This window comes from Myodes glareolus, chromosome 21 (assembly GCF_982192425.1).
Source record: "Myodes glareolus chromosome 21, mMyoGla1.1, whole genome shotgun sequence".
Taxonomy (NCBI): domain Eukaryota; kingdom Metazoa; phylum Chordata; class Mammalia; order Rodentia; family Cricetidae; genus Myodes; species Myodes glareolus.
The window spans coordinates 20005094-20019280 of NC_142046.1; the positions used below are offsets into that span (position 1 = coordinate 20005094).

The window sequence follows — 14187 nt, forward strand, 5'->3', positions numbered from 1 at the left end:
CACGCTGTGCCACATCCATCCACACTCTGGCCTCTGCTTGCAGCTGTCAGAGGCTTAGGGCCAGAAAGAGTGGGTCCTCCTGAGCGCTGTCTCAATGGTGCTGATGACCGAGGCCCTAGGGCAGCTGACCTTTCGTGGGGCACTGCCCAGCATCTGGGGCCTGTCTCCTGGGCTCCCATCCACCCTAAGTTGGACCATAAAGCCTGTCCTCTTCTGTTGACTATTTAGCAGCCCAGACTTGGGTGGTCATCCCTAACTCCTTCCAGGTTCCCAGGAGACTGGTTACAGAAACAACTTGACCCTGCTGAGAGCTGGTTGGAGAAACCTTTACCCAACAAGCAGGGCAGTAAAGCCTCACGCCTGCCCCACAAAAGCCGTGGATGCCTCCCTGCCTGGCTGCCACTTCCTCTGTCCCATCTACCAGTCCAGAGCTGGACACAAGCAGCTACAATCTCATGTGAGCTGGGCAGGATCCCCATGGGAGCCGAGGCTCAGGATTCTGGGAATGAGAGACCAGGGCCGTTGTCCTGCTCGCCCTTGGCTATGCACCACCTGTACCACACAACGAAGGGTACAGGAACCTTCTGGAATGAAAATGTGGCATGGGAGGCATTGGGGGAAGAATCCCAGATGGTGCCATAGCGCAGTCCAGTTACACGTTAGCAGCACATTCGCGTCACCTCAAGTCACTCTGTCAACTTGTCTTTAAATCAAGAGCCACCCTCAGCCCTCGTGTCTTTACCATTGACTCTCAGAAGCCAGGTTTTTTTCCCCCCACCCCTGGTCTATTTTAAGCTTCCTGAAATCTGACAGAGAAAAATCCCCAGACTCAGAGCAAGAGAGGGAAAGATACCCAAAGGCAAGACCCACAGCAGAAGAACACAGCTTGGCCAGGCGTGTTTGCTAGGCTGTGTCGTGACTAGCATGGAGGGATGGACGCCTAGGGTTCCGCTCACCTGGGCCTAGATCCTGACCGGTTCACCCACCCTGGCCCCGCTTCCACCTGGGGCCCCTGCCTGCCTCAGGCCCTGTGCCAAGCCATGCCTGTCATGGTCCTACTTCTACCTGGGGACTCCCCGTGGCCTCAGGCTTAGGTCCGACTGTGCTGTCCTGGCTGACACTCACTTGGCTCGCATGAGGTCCTGGTCCTTGAGGGCAGAGCCCTGGAGGTAGATGACCCGCTGGGACCACAGGGGAATCTGCAGTACCCTGCGCACCTGGACATCCATTTCGGAGGGACACAGGATGACCACGTAGTAGTCCTGCTGGCCAGGTTATAAGTCAGTGCCTCTGAGCAGGATCCTGTCCCCCCCAGCCTGTATTGTTTCCTTGATGGTGTCATTCCCAGGGCCTTATGGGACCACCACAGCCCCCGCCCAAATACATATCAGATACAATAACCAGGGACTAGAGTGCTCAGATACCTTGCTTAAGCATGTGACAGTCTTGCACAGTGGGGGCGGGGGGTGGGAGGGAGGTGACTGCTCTGGGAGCCTGGAAAAAATCTGAGGCTCCCCAGGGGTGCCTACAGCCTTACCTGGAGCCGGGGATGGGCATAGAACTCATTCAGGAAATCCATGAGGAGGTCAATCTTGAGGGAGCTAACACACAGGACCACATGTTTTTCCGTCTGTGCTCGGTGGCGGCTGTAGTTGCCCCCTGACTTCTGCCGTTCCATCCAGAGGTAGACAAGCTCTTCAAACTGTGGGGAGAGAGAGGGAGGGTGAACACTGGCATCCAGTGGGGGACAAAGGGTGGGGCAGGTGCTAAGGGCAGAGAGTAAGCGCAGGCCTGCTTGGCTGGCCGGATGTAGAAGTGATGGGGACGGTGACCTTAGCAGAAACCAGAGCAGGACCAGGAGATGGCATATATAAAGAGCTGTCAGAAAATTGTGGTGTGTGACTCCAGCCACGGGAAGTCTAGCTCATGGCCTCAGAAGCTACATGGCCAGTAGTGGGTGCCAGAGCCTGTCCTCTGGCACCTGGACAGACAAGAGAGTCTTGGCTTTGCCTATCAATCAGCTTTCCTGGCAGTATTAGGAAACCCTCAGCACCGAAATTAGGGGTTTCTTTCTAACAGTGACCAGATGAGGTGCCAGGTTCCTGATGCAGATGCCACACATTCAGTCCTTGCCCGTGGGGTCCTCTAGGGCTGGGTGGCAAGAGTTAGAAGAACTGCCATGTTCACATCTGCCTGGGTCACGTGAGCTGCACGGCACCCTGCATGTGGCTCTGATGTGTCCACTGCCTGTTTTATCTTGAGCATCAGAACCACACATGGATTTTGCTCATTTCTGAGTGGACTGTGGCAGCAGACCCTGACCGCTGTGTCCATTCTCAAGTCTGCACCTCACTTCCATGGGTCCTCACCCACCTGTGGCTGGGGGTGGCAAGACCCTCAGGCTGGGGGACACGGGGGCTCCCTGCAGGTGGTCCATGGGGTGTTCAAGTCTGTCCCTCGGGATGGGGAACACAGGGGCTCCCTGCAGGTGTCCGTGGGTGTTCAAGTCTGTCCCTCAGGCTGGGGAACACAGGGGCTCCCTGCAGGTGGTCCATGGCAGGGCACTGCTGCTGGACAACATGGGCTTGCTTCTTACCTCTCTCAGGCCTCAGTTTCCTCATTTGGAAAGTAAGAGAAGAGTGCCTGCCTTGCAGGCTACGGTGAGGGGGTCAGAGAGCTAATGAAGGGTTCAAAGGGTTCACAGTGACCCCTAAAGTGTATGTCTGCTCAGAATCTTGAGGCAGGAGCTGATTTGGAAAAGGGGATTTTTGTGGCTTTAATCTGTTGACCTGAGATCATCTTGAATTATGGTGACTACTAAATCCAATACCCATGGGTCCTTGTAGGCGGGACAAGGGCCACATGGTCATATGGAGATGCCCATAAGGTGGAGGGTGTGCTTAGGAGGCCACCACACCCATTAGAACTCTGGACTCCCATTAGCCCCTTGCAGTTTCCTTCTGACCTCCAGAACACCTGTTATCTAAGTGTTTGGACGTTGAGTCTTAAACACTCAACCTTAGGCCCCCATAGAGGGCAGTGAGGCTCAGGGTCTCAGAGGCTCTGAGAAGGCGAAAAAGAATTCCATCCCATCTTCATTTCAAAGTAACTCTGGGGCTACTGGGACAGCGGCCCATCTTCAGCGGGCAAAGGGGCAGAGGTATCCAGAGGGAGTTCAGATAGAAAATGTAGGCTGAGAGTTGTATGGCTGGACTCAGCTACCTGTCCGTGGACCCATCCTTGGAGCTGTCTTGGACTTCTGCTGGGTCAGGATGAATGACCAAAGAGCTGGTGGGGCTACAAGATGAGTAGCCAGGCTGGAACTCTGATGGCTTTATAGAGAGGGTAAGCAGTGAAGTATGGACAGGACCTATAGGCGGTGAAGGGGGCTCCCAAGAAAGATGTCTTCCTGGAACCTAGGAATGTGACTTCATTTGGAAAAATAAAAGGGGGCTTTTATTGCAATCAGGGTGTGGCCTTTGCATCAGGAACCTGACATGATCTTGATCAGGTTGACCGCCAGGAGCTCTGACAGCAAACCTTGGATGTCATACCATCAAAGCCCACACTGAAGAAGCTGACATAGGTGCCCAGTTCAGCAAGAAGAAAGGAGACGGTGTGTGGGGTGGGGAGGGGGGAGGAGATGAGCGACAGAAGAAAGACCATGTGCAGGGCAGTCAGTTTGGAATGATTCGTCTGTGAGCCAAGAGATGCTGAGAGCTGGGAGCTGAGGCAGAGCTCACCCCATGCCTTTAGAGCCCTCTGAGAACCACACCACTGACATCAGATTTTGGACCTGTGGCCTTCATAACTGTGGGGGACAGGTGCTGCTCCATAGTGTGTGGCCACCTTCCATACGTCTCCAGACACCTGCACACTCCAATCCCGGGGACTATGAGGCAGAGGCAGGAGGATCTCTGTGAGTTTGAGATCATACTCTGTCTCTTGTTATATAGCAAGCTCCAGGACTACATAGGGAGATGCTGTTTCAAACCCCACCCCCCTTAAAAAAAAAGAGAAAGAAATCTTTGCAAAGCCCCAGGAACATCAGAGACTTAAAGGCCTTAACAAGCCACAGCCTTGTTCCTGCCACGTGTGTCAATTGACTCTCATAAAAATCCTCAGATGGGGAGGTGGTCTTGAACTTGTTTAAGGCTGAGATTACAGGTGGGAACTACCCAAGGCCTGACCAGGGAATTAGAAATCTTACACAGACTAGCAAGGCCCCAAGAAGCTTCTGAATGGTAGGAGGGAGGGCTGGAGATGCCTTCGGGAGTATTCTACGCAGAGCCTCAGAAATGGAGGTGCAGTTGGGGGGATGGAGGGATGTACATTGGGCTGAACCAGCCCATCACCATCCTGCCATACACACTCTGTTCTGGGTGGGCCTGGACCTCTATGTGAAGAGACAACCTTAAACTTCTGCAAGAAAACAGACTTACAACTGAGGGAGGAAATGGCCTTTTCAGGTAAGAGAGGAAAATGTTAAGAGAAAGTTTGGTGTATTAGACCTCGTTGAAACTTCAACTGCAGGGAGAAGGGCAGGACCCTTAAAGAAGGCAAGGAATGAGTTCACAGACTAGCAGCTACAAGCGGAATGCTTGAGGCCGCCAGCCAGCAGCTAGAAGCGGAATGCTCCCGGACCGGCTTCTAGACACAGAAAAGCTAACAGGTCGGGGAGAGATGCCTGGAAGGACAGTGATGGGTGACAGGGACAGGATTAGCACACTGTAGACTCTCAGGGCAGCATACTCAGGACAGGGGCCAGGAGAAGTAAGGGGGTGTCTGCTGGGCTTGGGGCTCAGGGCTGCAAGGCCAGAGGTGGGACTGGCCCAAGCAGAGCTCAGGGTCAGCAATGGCACTTCCAGTTGCCCTTGTAGCCCTAAAAGTTGCTTAGCTGTGGTTGGGAAAGAGGGTGAACTTCACCCCTACAGTCCCTCTCTGCATAGGTTCTTGGGGTCACGTGGGCACCTCAGACCCTCTGGAAGGAAGAGTCTGTCTTCCATGATTGCTCTTGGGCAGAACAACAATTCACTGTTCACTCGAGTCAAGGGAGAAGCTCTGCAGTGACCCTCCATAGGACCGGGAACGCCTTCTCTCTGGTCTCTCTTGGGAATGCCCTTCCAATGTGTGCACGACCCCACAGATCCCTCCTGTCTTTATACCATTCCTCATGGAATGACTCCTGGTCGTCCCTGTGTTGAGTATGGAGACTCACCTGCAGTGGGAGTACCACGAGGGTCACACAGATCAGGATGACCACCAGCAGCTGGGATGGCCAGATCTTGGGTGTCACATCACCAAAGCCCACAGTTGAAAAAGTGACGATGCAGAAGTAGAAGGAAGTCAGCAGGTTCAAGTTCCCACCTGCCCGCTCCAGGTGCTGGATCCCACAGGTCCTAGAAATACGGAGAACAGGGCTGCAGCAGTGGCAGGGAGGGGCTTCAGTGGGGGAGGCTGCAGCAATGAGGGGAGGGGCTGCAGCATGGGGGAGGCTGCAGCAGGGGGAGCAGGAAGTGCAGCAGGGGGAGGCTGCAGCAGGGAGGGCAGGGGCTGCAGCAGTGGGGGGGCAGAAGCAGGGGGAGCAGGAACTGCAGCAGGGGGAGGCTGTAGCAGGAAGGGCAGGGACTGCAGCAGTGGGGGAGGGTGCAGCAGGAAGGGCAGGGGCTGCAGCAGTGGGGGAGGGTGCAGCAGGAAGGGCAGGGGTTGCAGCCACGGATGGGAAGAGCTGAATGATAAGAGACAAGGCTACAATGTGGAGTGGGGATGCCTGAGTTGGCTGCTGTGAACGTGGAGACAGGGCCTTCCCACCTCCCCACCTTCCAGAGGGGTAAGGCTCTACCAGTCCTGGGGACCGTATCACCTAGGACCTAAGTGACACACTCCTGATCACTGGGATACTGAGTGAGTGAGGTTGTAGAGCTAGGTCTGGATGCCCAGCACCCACAGGTGATGTCAGTCAGTAGTAGGGTGGTGGGGTTGCCATGGTGAGGGGGTGCACTTTAGCCGCAAAGGAGTACGGCTGTAGCAGGGACGGTGTGGGGCTGCCCCAAGTCCCGCCAACCTGTCCTCCAGGACCTGAGGCCACTCCTAGCCAACTCATCCTTGCCTGAGGGATAGCAGGGGTGACTGAACCTCTTGAGGACATGGAACAGGGCCACTCCACAGGCAGATGCAGGAGGTTGGAAGGTCTGCCCATGTGACCAGAAGCTCCCCACTCTAAGTGACCCTCCAAGAGACCCTGGCTGCTTCTAGACTCCGTTCTCAGATGGACATCAAACCAAAGGGCCCACGCTCAGCCCAGGGGCCAGTTCCCTTCTGAATTGCAAACCTAGCCAGTTGGGCAGGCACCTGCAGGTCTGATGTTGTACCACTGTGTCCCTGATTTCCGGACATGAGAATCTGGAGCTAAGTTCTACAGTGATCTTTGTGACCCTTCTGTCACCGCCCCTGATCTGTCTTCTAGGCTTGCGGTCTTCCAGCGGAGTGGGCTAGCCACGGCTACCTGATGCGACCATGTGGTGTGTAGGGCACTCACCCCGTGAAGACGAGACACAGCAGGGTACAGAAGAGGATGAGCACCTGGTTGAACATGGCTGACTGTGTGCGCAGGATGGCACGGTGGAAGTCATTCTGCAGAGAATGCAGCCATCAGAAGGCAGGAACCATAGGCGCCCCCACACATAATAAGCAGAGACCTGGTTATAGTTCCTTCCCAGGGGAGGGCTAGGGGCAACATTGCCCTGTGTTGGTCACACGGACCTCAGCTTGGTCTCAGGATGAGCAAAATGTGCCAGAGGGCAGATAGGTGTGAGCATCTTTGGCTTCAAGACTCTTACATCACTGTGCAAGTGGGACAGAGCTGAGTCAAGGGATCTGGCCAGGAAGGTCCAGGCCACCCGGGAGACAGCTGTCATCCTGGCTTTTCTTTCCAGGAGACGGGTGTATTCCAGCAGAGGCTGGCCATAGGGATAGTCGGAGCCTGCATTCTTCCAGTCCTGATTTTGCAGCCTGAATCTGGTTGTGCTTACTCACATCTGCACACTCTGTCCTACCTTCTCTTCAGCCCTGGGAAAGCTGTCTTCAGGGAAAGAGGAAGCTCACACTGGACTGGAATGTGTCACGTGGCAGGCATCTCCTGGCCACGGCCTGGTCCCGCCAGCAGGTGGGGAAACTGTTCTCTAGGAGCCTGCAGGGGCCAGTGCTCACTTACGATCATGTTCTCCAGCGCGTGCTTGGCCAGCCAGCAGTTGAGAAACACGGGGATGAACAGGTTCCGAAGAGGTGGCCAGAAGACCTGTGGTGTGTGGGGGAGAGGTCAGGTGGGGCATGGGTAGCCGAGCTTGGGGCTGGGGCTCACCCACCGTGATGATGAAGGGCAGAGTGTTGATCATCTCCAGGATGAAAGGAACGTGGAAGACCTGCTCCCAGATGTTGCCCTGGGGGCCAGAGGTATTTCAGAGCCAGCAAGGGTCGGTCAGGGGCAGGGAAGGGAACTGGGAGCTTGGAAGGTAGGTAGAGGTAAGGGTTGGGAGTGGGCAGTCCCCGAGTTAGATCATAGGTGCTAAGGGAGGGGCTGTAGAGAAAGGGCTTGGTGGGAAACCAGGGCGGGGTAGATACAGGGAGCCACTCACTTTGTAGCTGAGGTAAATGAGGAGCATGGTCTCTAAGAAGCTTATTGTGGCCACAATGACCTGCGTGAAGAAAGGAAAGAGACTCGGAGCAGATCTGGGAACAGGGCCTGACAAAGCTGGGTGCTTGTATGTGTGAGCGTGTGAGCGTGTGAGCGTGTGTGTGTGTGTGTGTGTGTGTGTGTGTGTGTATACACAGGACTGCCTGTACCCTTGCTGCTGAAGAAAGATGGTCTTGATTGGAAAGACTTGTAGGCAGCTACTCTAGGCCTTAGGATCGGTAGAAGGCAGCCCAGACCCCAGACTCACTCCATTCCTGCCCTGCTGGGGCACCCTGTGGACAATCAGGGCCAATGAAGTAGGGGGGTGGTAGAAACCTGAAGAGCATCACTAAAGCCACCCTAGGAGGTAGAGGTGGCAGAGAGGGCATGAGGCTCGGTTGGCAGTACTCATTGGGCCCTGGGTAGGGATGGAGCCTCCACTACAGGCATCTGTGAGTCCTATGGGATCCTCCAGGCTAGGGACCTAGGCCTCTGGCACATAGTTGGGGAAGACTCCCTCAGAAGCTGGCCTGAGTTTCTGACCCCTACCTACTTCCCAGGAAGACACTAAGGATAGGGTGGGTCAGCAGGGCGGAGAGGTTCTAATCAGGAAAGAAATGAAGGGGGAAAGTATGCCCTCAGTGATCCAGGAAAACTACAGTAAGAGTTGTCAGGCCTTACTGGGCCTAAGTCCCTTGCTTCATGGGTGAGCCCGAGGCCCTTACTTGCTGATAGGACTTATGTTCTCTTACTTAACCCAAGCCCTCTCCTTCCTGAGTCCACACAAGCAACCTCCATTGTGCAGGGAGGAGGGGTAGACTGGGACTCACCTGAATCACCCACAAAGTCATCTTCCTCTCCACCCACAGAATGGGAGCCCTACGGAAAAAAGGGAAGTGAGGCCCTGACAGGGTGACAGCTGTCAGGGCACTTCCTGTTCAGGCTCCAGAAGAATATTCCCAAGGTAGTGAGGGTCCACTAGCCAGATGCGGAGGGTGAGTGGAGGAACATGTGCTTCATTCAAAATTCCTCCTCTCTGATGGGGAAGATCCTCGGTGCTGATTCATCCAGGGTGCAAGGGTGCAGCTGAACGTATCCCAGGGACTTTAATGGACCTCAGGTGGGCATTGGCTCCACTAAAGCCAGACAGTTAAACTCCCACAGACCACACCTGACAACCCCGTTCCTGGCCTGGCCCAGTATGGCCCTGATAAATGGGAGCCAGGAGCAAACTCACCAGTGGAACTCGGAGGATGAGCCATTGAAAGTGTAGTTATACTTCGTGCAGCCCCAGCTGTGAAGAGACAGAAGCACTGGCCCAGTCCCAGACCTCCAGGACCAATGCCAAGGGTCCTTTCCAGAGCTGCTATGGGCTCAGGAAAAATGGGAAGGGCACCCACTTGCTCACTCAGGGCCCACCGAATGCCCCGACTGGAGCTGATGCTCTAGCATGTGCGGGACCTCCCTGGTCTGCCCTGACCGCGTGAGGAGGCTCTTGAAACAAGAAGCATAGAGAACACGTCCCTGTCTAGAGGTCTGGGCCCTGCAGTGAGCTGCTGCTCAGGAGAAAGTGAAGACTCAGCCTGAGCCAGTGACAAGCTCCTGTACAACCACAGATGGCCCAGTGTGACACGGATGCCCGCTGGAGGTCGGAGCTGCCTGAACCAGCCTGGATAGTTTTTGAGAGTCAGAAAGCGATGAATAAACGACCTTCATCTCCCAAACCACTTGAAGCATATCCAAGCACCTTGGAAACATCTGATGAGAGGTAGCAGGGTACAGCCAGCATTCTAGCTCTGCTCCAGGCCATAACTAGCACCAGGGTCAGCTACCACAGGGACCTCACTGCTCACAGAACCCAGAAAGGGGCCACTTCTACCCTGTCCTCACCTCATCTGAGCTTTATTGGGGTTGTTGCACTCAGTACCCACAGAAGTCTCTGAGCCTTTCTCTCAGCCTCTTACCCAACATCCATCTACTTATCCTTCATCAGCAATCACTCACCTATCCATCCTTTGCCTCATCTACGGTCTGTGCATCACCTATCTATTATCCATCATCATCTGATCTATGACCCATGCATCCATTTACCTGTGCTCATCATTCTATCCAACATCCATCCATTCATCTCTCATCGACATTCATCCATATGACTACCTAGGTATAATCTCATCCTTGGTCCATGCATCCATCATCACCTGATCTGTAATTCCTGAATCTATCTCCTTATGCACCCTCTTCTCTAACATCTACTCAGCATCTCGCCCCCATCTATTCAACTACCCAAGCATCCATCCATCCATCTACCCATCTGGTGTACAGCTATGCACCATTCACCCATCTGTCCATCACCCAAATATTCATCATCTACCCACCCCACAGCCCATTATCCCTGCTAGTGATGGTGATGAATTCAACAGACTTGGGTCCTCTAGGGAGGTGGAAGCGGAAGTCCTGAAGCCTTGGGGGCTTGGAAAAGGTGTAATAGACCCAGAAGAGAGTGTTTTGAGTCAGCTATAGCCTCTATTTTCCCTCAAACAGCCACGGAGGGATCTTCCTTCCTCTGACCTGTGTAGTGATAAAAGGTTTGTTCTCAACAGCACGTGAGGGTTTCTGAGCTGGGAATTCTAGTTTTCCTGAAAGTGGGCAACGGATGAGAATAAGGAATTCAGTACAACTTCGCACACAGGCTCCAGGGGCTGGTCTCCTGCCTAGAGATTTACAGGACCTCAGCAGTTCAGGAAGAGCCTGCTCTGTATAGCCCAAGAAGTAAGTCAGTGTTGGCAGGGTTCATGTTTGGCCCAGCAGTGGCCCTCAAACTCCCGGCTCTGACTAAGGAGTCCTGTGGCATCTGAGCCCACTTGTCAAACCCACTGGCATGCTAGTCAGAGGCCAACAAAGTTCAAAAGAAATCGTCTCATCCAAAGTCACTAACAAAGTGAAGGGCCAAGTACAGCATCCTCCGAGGGCTGTGGGAAACCAGGAAGTGACAGATGCAGGAACTCAGACCTGGGGGAAGAGTGTCACCCCAGAATAGAATTGAGAGGATAAAAGGGGGCAGAGTAGGAGGTAGGAGTGACAAGCACGCCCGTGGCCCAGGGCCCAGCTTCCGAACCCCGCGGGGCACACTTCAAGACAATCCTGGCACTGAGGGCTTCTGGGCCAGTCCAGAGATGAACCAGACGCATGCCAAGGCCTTCCCAGGCACTGAGAGACCGGCAGCTCTCAGGGAAGACAATGACACCCTGCAAGGATCTGGGCTGGGAAACAGCACTGACGTCTCAAAGCAGCCAGGCAGTGGGAGGATTACCGAGAAGACACCAGAGGAAGAATCCTCAGCTTCGTCTGCTGGGTCCTCTAAGCCCACTTGACAGCAGAGACCTCTTCCTCAAGGTGGTTAGAACACACACTGTGACTGCGTGCACAGCTCCACACTGGGGGCCCCGCCATCATTCTAGGCCTGACTGAGTGGTGTCTGGGCATGGCTCTATGCTGGGGTCACACTAGGGGAATAAGACTTCCAAAGCTCTGGGGACAGGGCTCCCTAGAAGTCTGGTGGAGTGTTGGTCACAGGTCTTCCACACGAACGCCCATAATACCAGTGAGGATCATTGGAAAGGCTCAGTCTGAGGACCCCAGCCCCGCCAGGTCACCCACCATCCGATGCCCTGGTCTGGGTTGTCGAGCAGGACACGGACGATGTACAGCAGGCAGGTGAGGAGCTTGAGGGAGAAGTTGAACAGCCGGATCCTCAGGCCTGTGGAGAGGGTGACACTAGGGTTAGGAGCTGCAAGGAGCAGGCCTACCTGCTCTGCTGGGGTCTCTCAACAGCTCTCTCCTGAGGGGCCCTGCATGAACTTCCATCTCTTGCACTTGTATTCCGGATGCAGAGGACAGATGCGTCGGTACCCCTTCCCCAGGCAGACTCCTCTGGTCACTGAGGCTCGGTGCAGAGGCTTGGGGTGCAGGGGATTTCCTGAGGGTGCTTCCCTCGTGGGAACAGATTTAGACACTTGGCGCCACAGCCTAACTTCCAAGCCCCGTCTTGCATCTCAGGTAGGTCCAGAGTGGCCAAGCTTCAAGCTGGGAAGGAGTCGGGGAAGTGTGGAGGTGGGGATTCCCAGGGTGTGGGTTGGGTGACACGGGAGATGGCCCCAGCTGGCTCCTGGGGACAGCCTAGCCCAGTTCAACCCAGTGTCCAGTATGGGGGAGGTCATGTCTTCACAGGTCAGAAAACGGGAAGTCAAGTTGACCTCTGCCCTATGCCTATGCAGATGGCACATTTTCTCAGGCTCCCAACCTGCCCATCCCCCTCCCCCAGGCCCCTGACTCACTGGATCTTTGGTTTTTGATGAAGAACAGCTTGAGCCTCTCTTTGCAGGTGTTCTCATTGACATAGAATTCCACCTGGACCCTGAGGGAGGAGAGGAAGCTGAGGCTTAGGGTCAGGGGGTTCAGGCCCAAGGCAGGGGCTGGAGCCTCAAGCCAGAGCCAGAGTCCCAAGCCCAGCTGAGTTCTTTCAAACCACAGGAGCAGAGAGGAACTTGGGAGAGACAAATGTCCCTACTTTGGACCCTGAAGGTCTGTGGTGTGAAGCAGCCATTCATCCTCCCACAACCTCCCCTTGCTACACCTGCAGCCACTGGGTACCATCTGCTCAGCATCCAGAGCTCTCCAGGCCCCGAGGAGATCAGGGCCACAGCACCCATGGAGCTTTGGGCACTGGGTATTCAAATCTTCTTAGTAAAATGTTCAGGAGTTGACAGTCATTTCTTCTGGTGGCCTCCAGAGTTTGTATTCTGAGACCAACCATTATAATCTCAGGGATGGTCAGAAGGGCCAGCAAGAAGTAGTCATCCTGTGAGCCTGGCCATCAGCTTTCTGACCTCCATCTTCCCCCTCCCATGGCACTGCACACAGAGGCCAGTCTCTGAGGCGTGGCCACACTTACATTCTCTGAAGTCCTAAGATCACCCAGGGTAAATAGAGAGTGAGCACCTGGCTACTCGCTTATGCCCCATTGCCACACCCAGGAAGAGCCACTTGTTCACTGAGAATCACTCTGTGGCGAAGGGAAGACAAAGCCGCTGTTCTCAATCCCCAAGCTGCAGACATAATCCTATGCCCTGCCCATCCCCTTCAGGAGTAGGAGATGAAAACGCCAGTGCCGACAGGGGAAGGATGACGCAAGTCTGAGTCTGGAGCTTGCATCAGCTTGGACTCCTGTAGCAGGTGTGGTCAGCATGCAGCATTTTCCCTCTCGTGTGCCCTTGAATGGTCCATGGCTCGCCGTGATGGACACGGGGCTCCCTGGACACGTGGCTTCTATCAGAACGACCTCAGCATCTCCCCAACAGACAGAAGCTCCCCCAGGAAGGAATGAGGTAGGACACAGCACCAGGGACCATAGCGCAGGGTGGGATCACGAGGCAGAAGGGCAGAGGGACAGCATGTCTTGCTGCCTGCAAGGGTCGTGTAGGGCATAGAGAAGTCAGCAAAGGAGACAAACAACAGCTTGGATCCCTGTTTCTACCCCGCCCCCGCCCCCCCCCCCCCCCGCCCCCGCTGGGGAAGGCGGCACCGAGCCCAGGGGGGCGGATCCGGAACATCATTTTCCTTTGAACAGGTACTGGCTCGGCAAGACAGTTGGAGAGTTTGATGTCAGTGCCTGGCTGGGGATGGCTATTCCAGTAGCACCCAGAGTGTTTTCGATGGTCACTATCAGGTCGGTGAGATGGCTTCGTGGGTGACAGCACTTGTCACCAAGCCCAACGACCTGAACTGGATCCCGGGTTCCACATGGTAGAAGGAGAAAACTGACTACGGTAAGTTATCTCTCAGCTGTAGTTCTCTTTTCTTTCTTTCTTTCTTTCTCTTTGTTCCACCCAGTTCCCAAATAAATATACGGAGTCTTATTATTACTTATAAATGCCCGGCCTTAGCTTGGCTTATTTTTAGCCAGCTTTTCTTAAATTATCTCATCAAACTTTTTGCCTCTGGGCCTTTTTTTTTCTATTTCTGTATATCTTTTCTTTCCTTCTTATTCCGTGTCTGGCTGTGTAGCTGGGTGGCTGGCCCCTTGCTTCCTCCTCTTGCTCCTCTTTGCTCCCCCTCTTACGTTCTTTTCCTTCTGTGTATTCTCTCCGCCTGGCAGCCCCACCTATTTCCCTCTCCTGCCTGGCTACTGGCCGTTCAGCTCTTTATTAGAGCAATCAGGTGCTGCAGGCAGGCAAAATAGCACAGCTTCACAGAGTTCAGCAAATGCAACATAGAAGAATGTGCAACATATCTTTGCATCATTAAACAAACACTCCACAGCATGAACGAATGTAACACATCTTCAACTAATATTTCACATGCATGCTGTGGTACATGCATGCCCCCAAAAAAGCATACACCAAATAAATAAACAAGGGTAATAAAAATATTTTTTAAAATCGAATCACTCCCTGAAGCCTACTGAGTTCAGACCGCTGTATGCACAGCCGCTTTGCCATGTGACCTGCCCGTGGCCT

At 54.4% G+C, this 14187-nt stretch overlaps 1 protein-coding gene across 12 annotated transcripts in view; it reads right to left on the reverse strand.

Annotated features, from left to right (window-relative positions):
* The window catches only part of Kcnt1 (potassium sodium-activated channel subfamily T member 1), a 60575-nt gene that overhangs the window by 20046 nt on the left and 26342 nt on the right, over positions 1-14187 (reverse strand). For all 12 annotated transcript variants that reach the window (XM_087899874.1, XM_087899872.1, XM_087899876.1 and 9 more), the window contains 11 exons: positions 12007-12086; positions 11330-11429; positions 8910-8966; positions 8503-8551; positions 7635-7694; positions 7365-7439; positions 7214-7297; positions 6539-6633; positions 5219-5399; positions 1538-1702; positions 1126-1262 (listed from right to left, as the gene is read on the reverse strand). In XM_087899874.1, the coding sequence (XP_087756000.1) occupies positions 1126-1262; positions 1538-1702; positions 5219-5399; positions 6539-6633; positions 7214-7297; positions 7365-7439; positions 7635-7694; positions 8503-8551; positions 8910-8966; positions 11330-11429; positions 12007-12086 (1083 nt within the window). The remainder of the gene's footprint in view (positions 1-1125; positions 1263-1537; positions 1703-5218; positions 5400-6538; positions 6634-7213; positions 7298-7364; positions 7440-7634; positions 7695-8502; positions 8552-8909; positions 8967-11329; positions 11430-12006; positions 12087-14187) is intronic.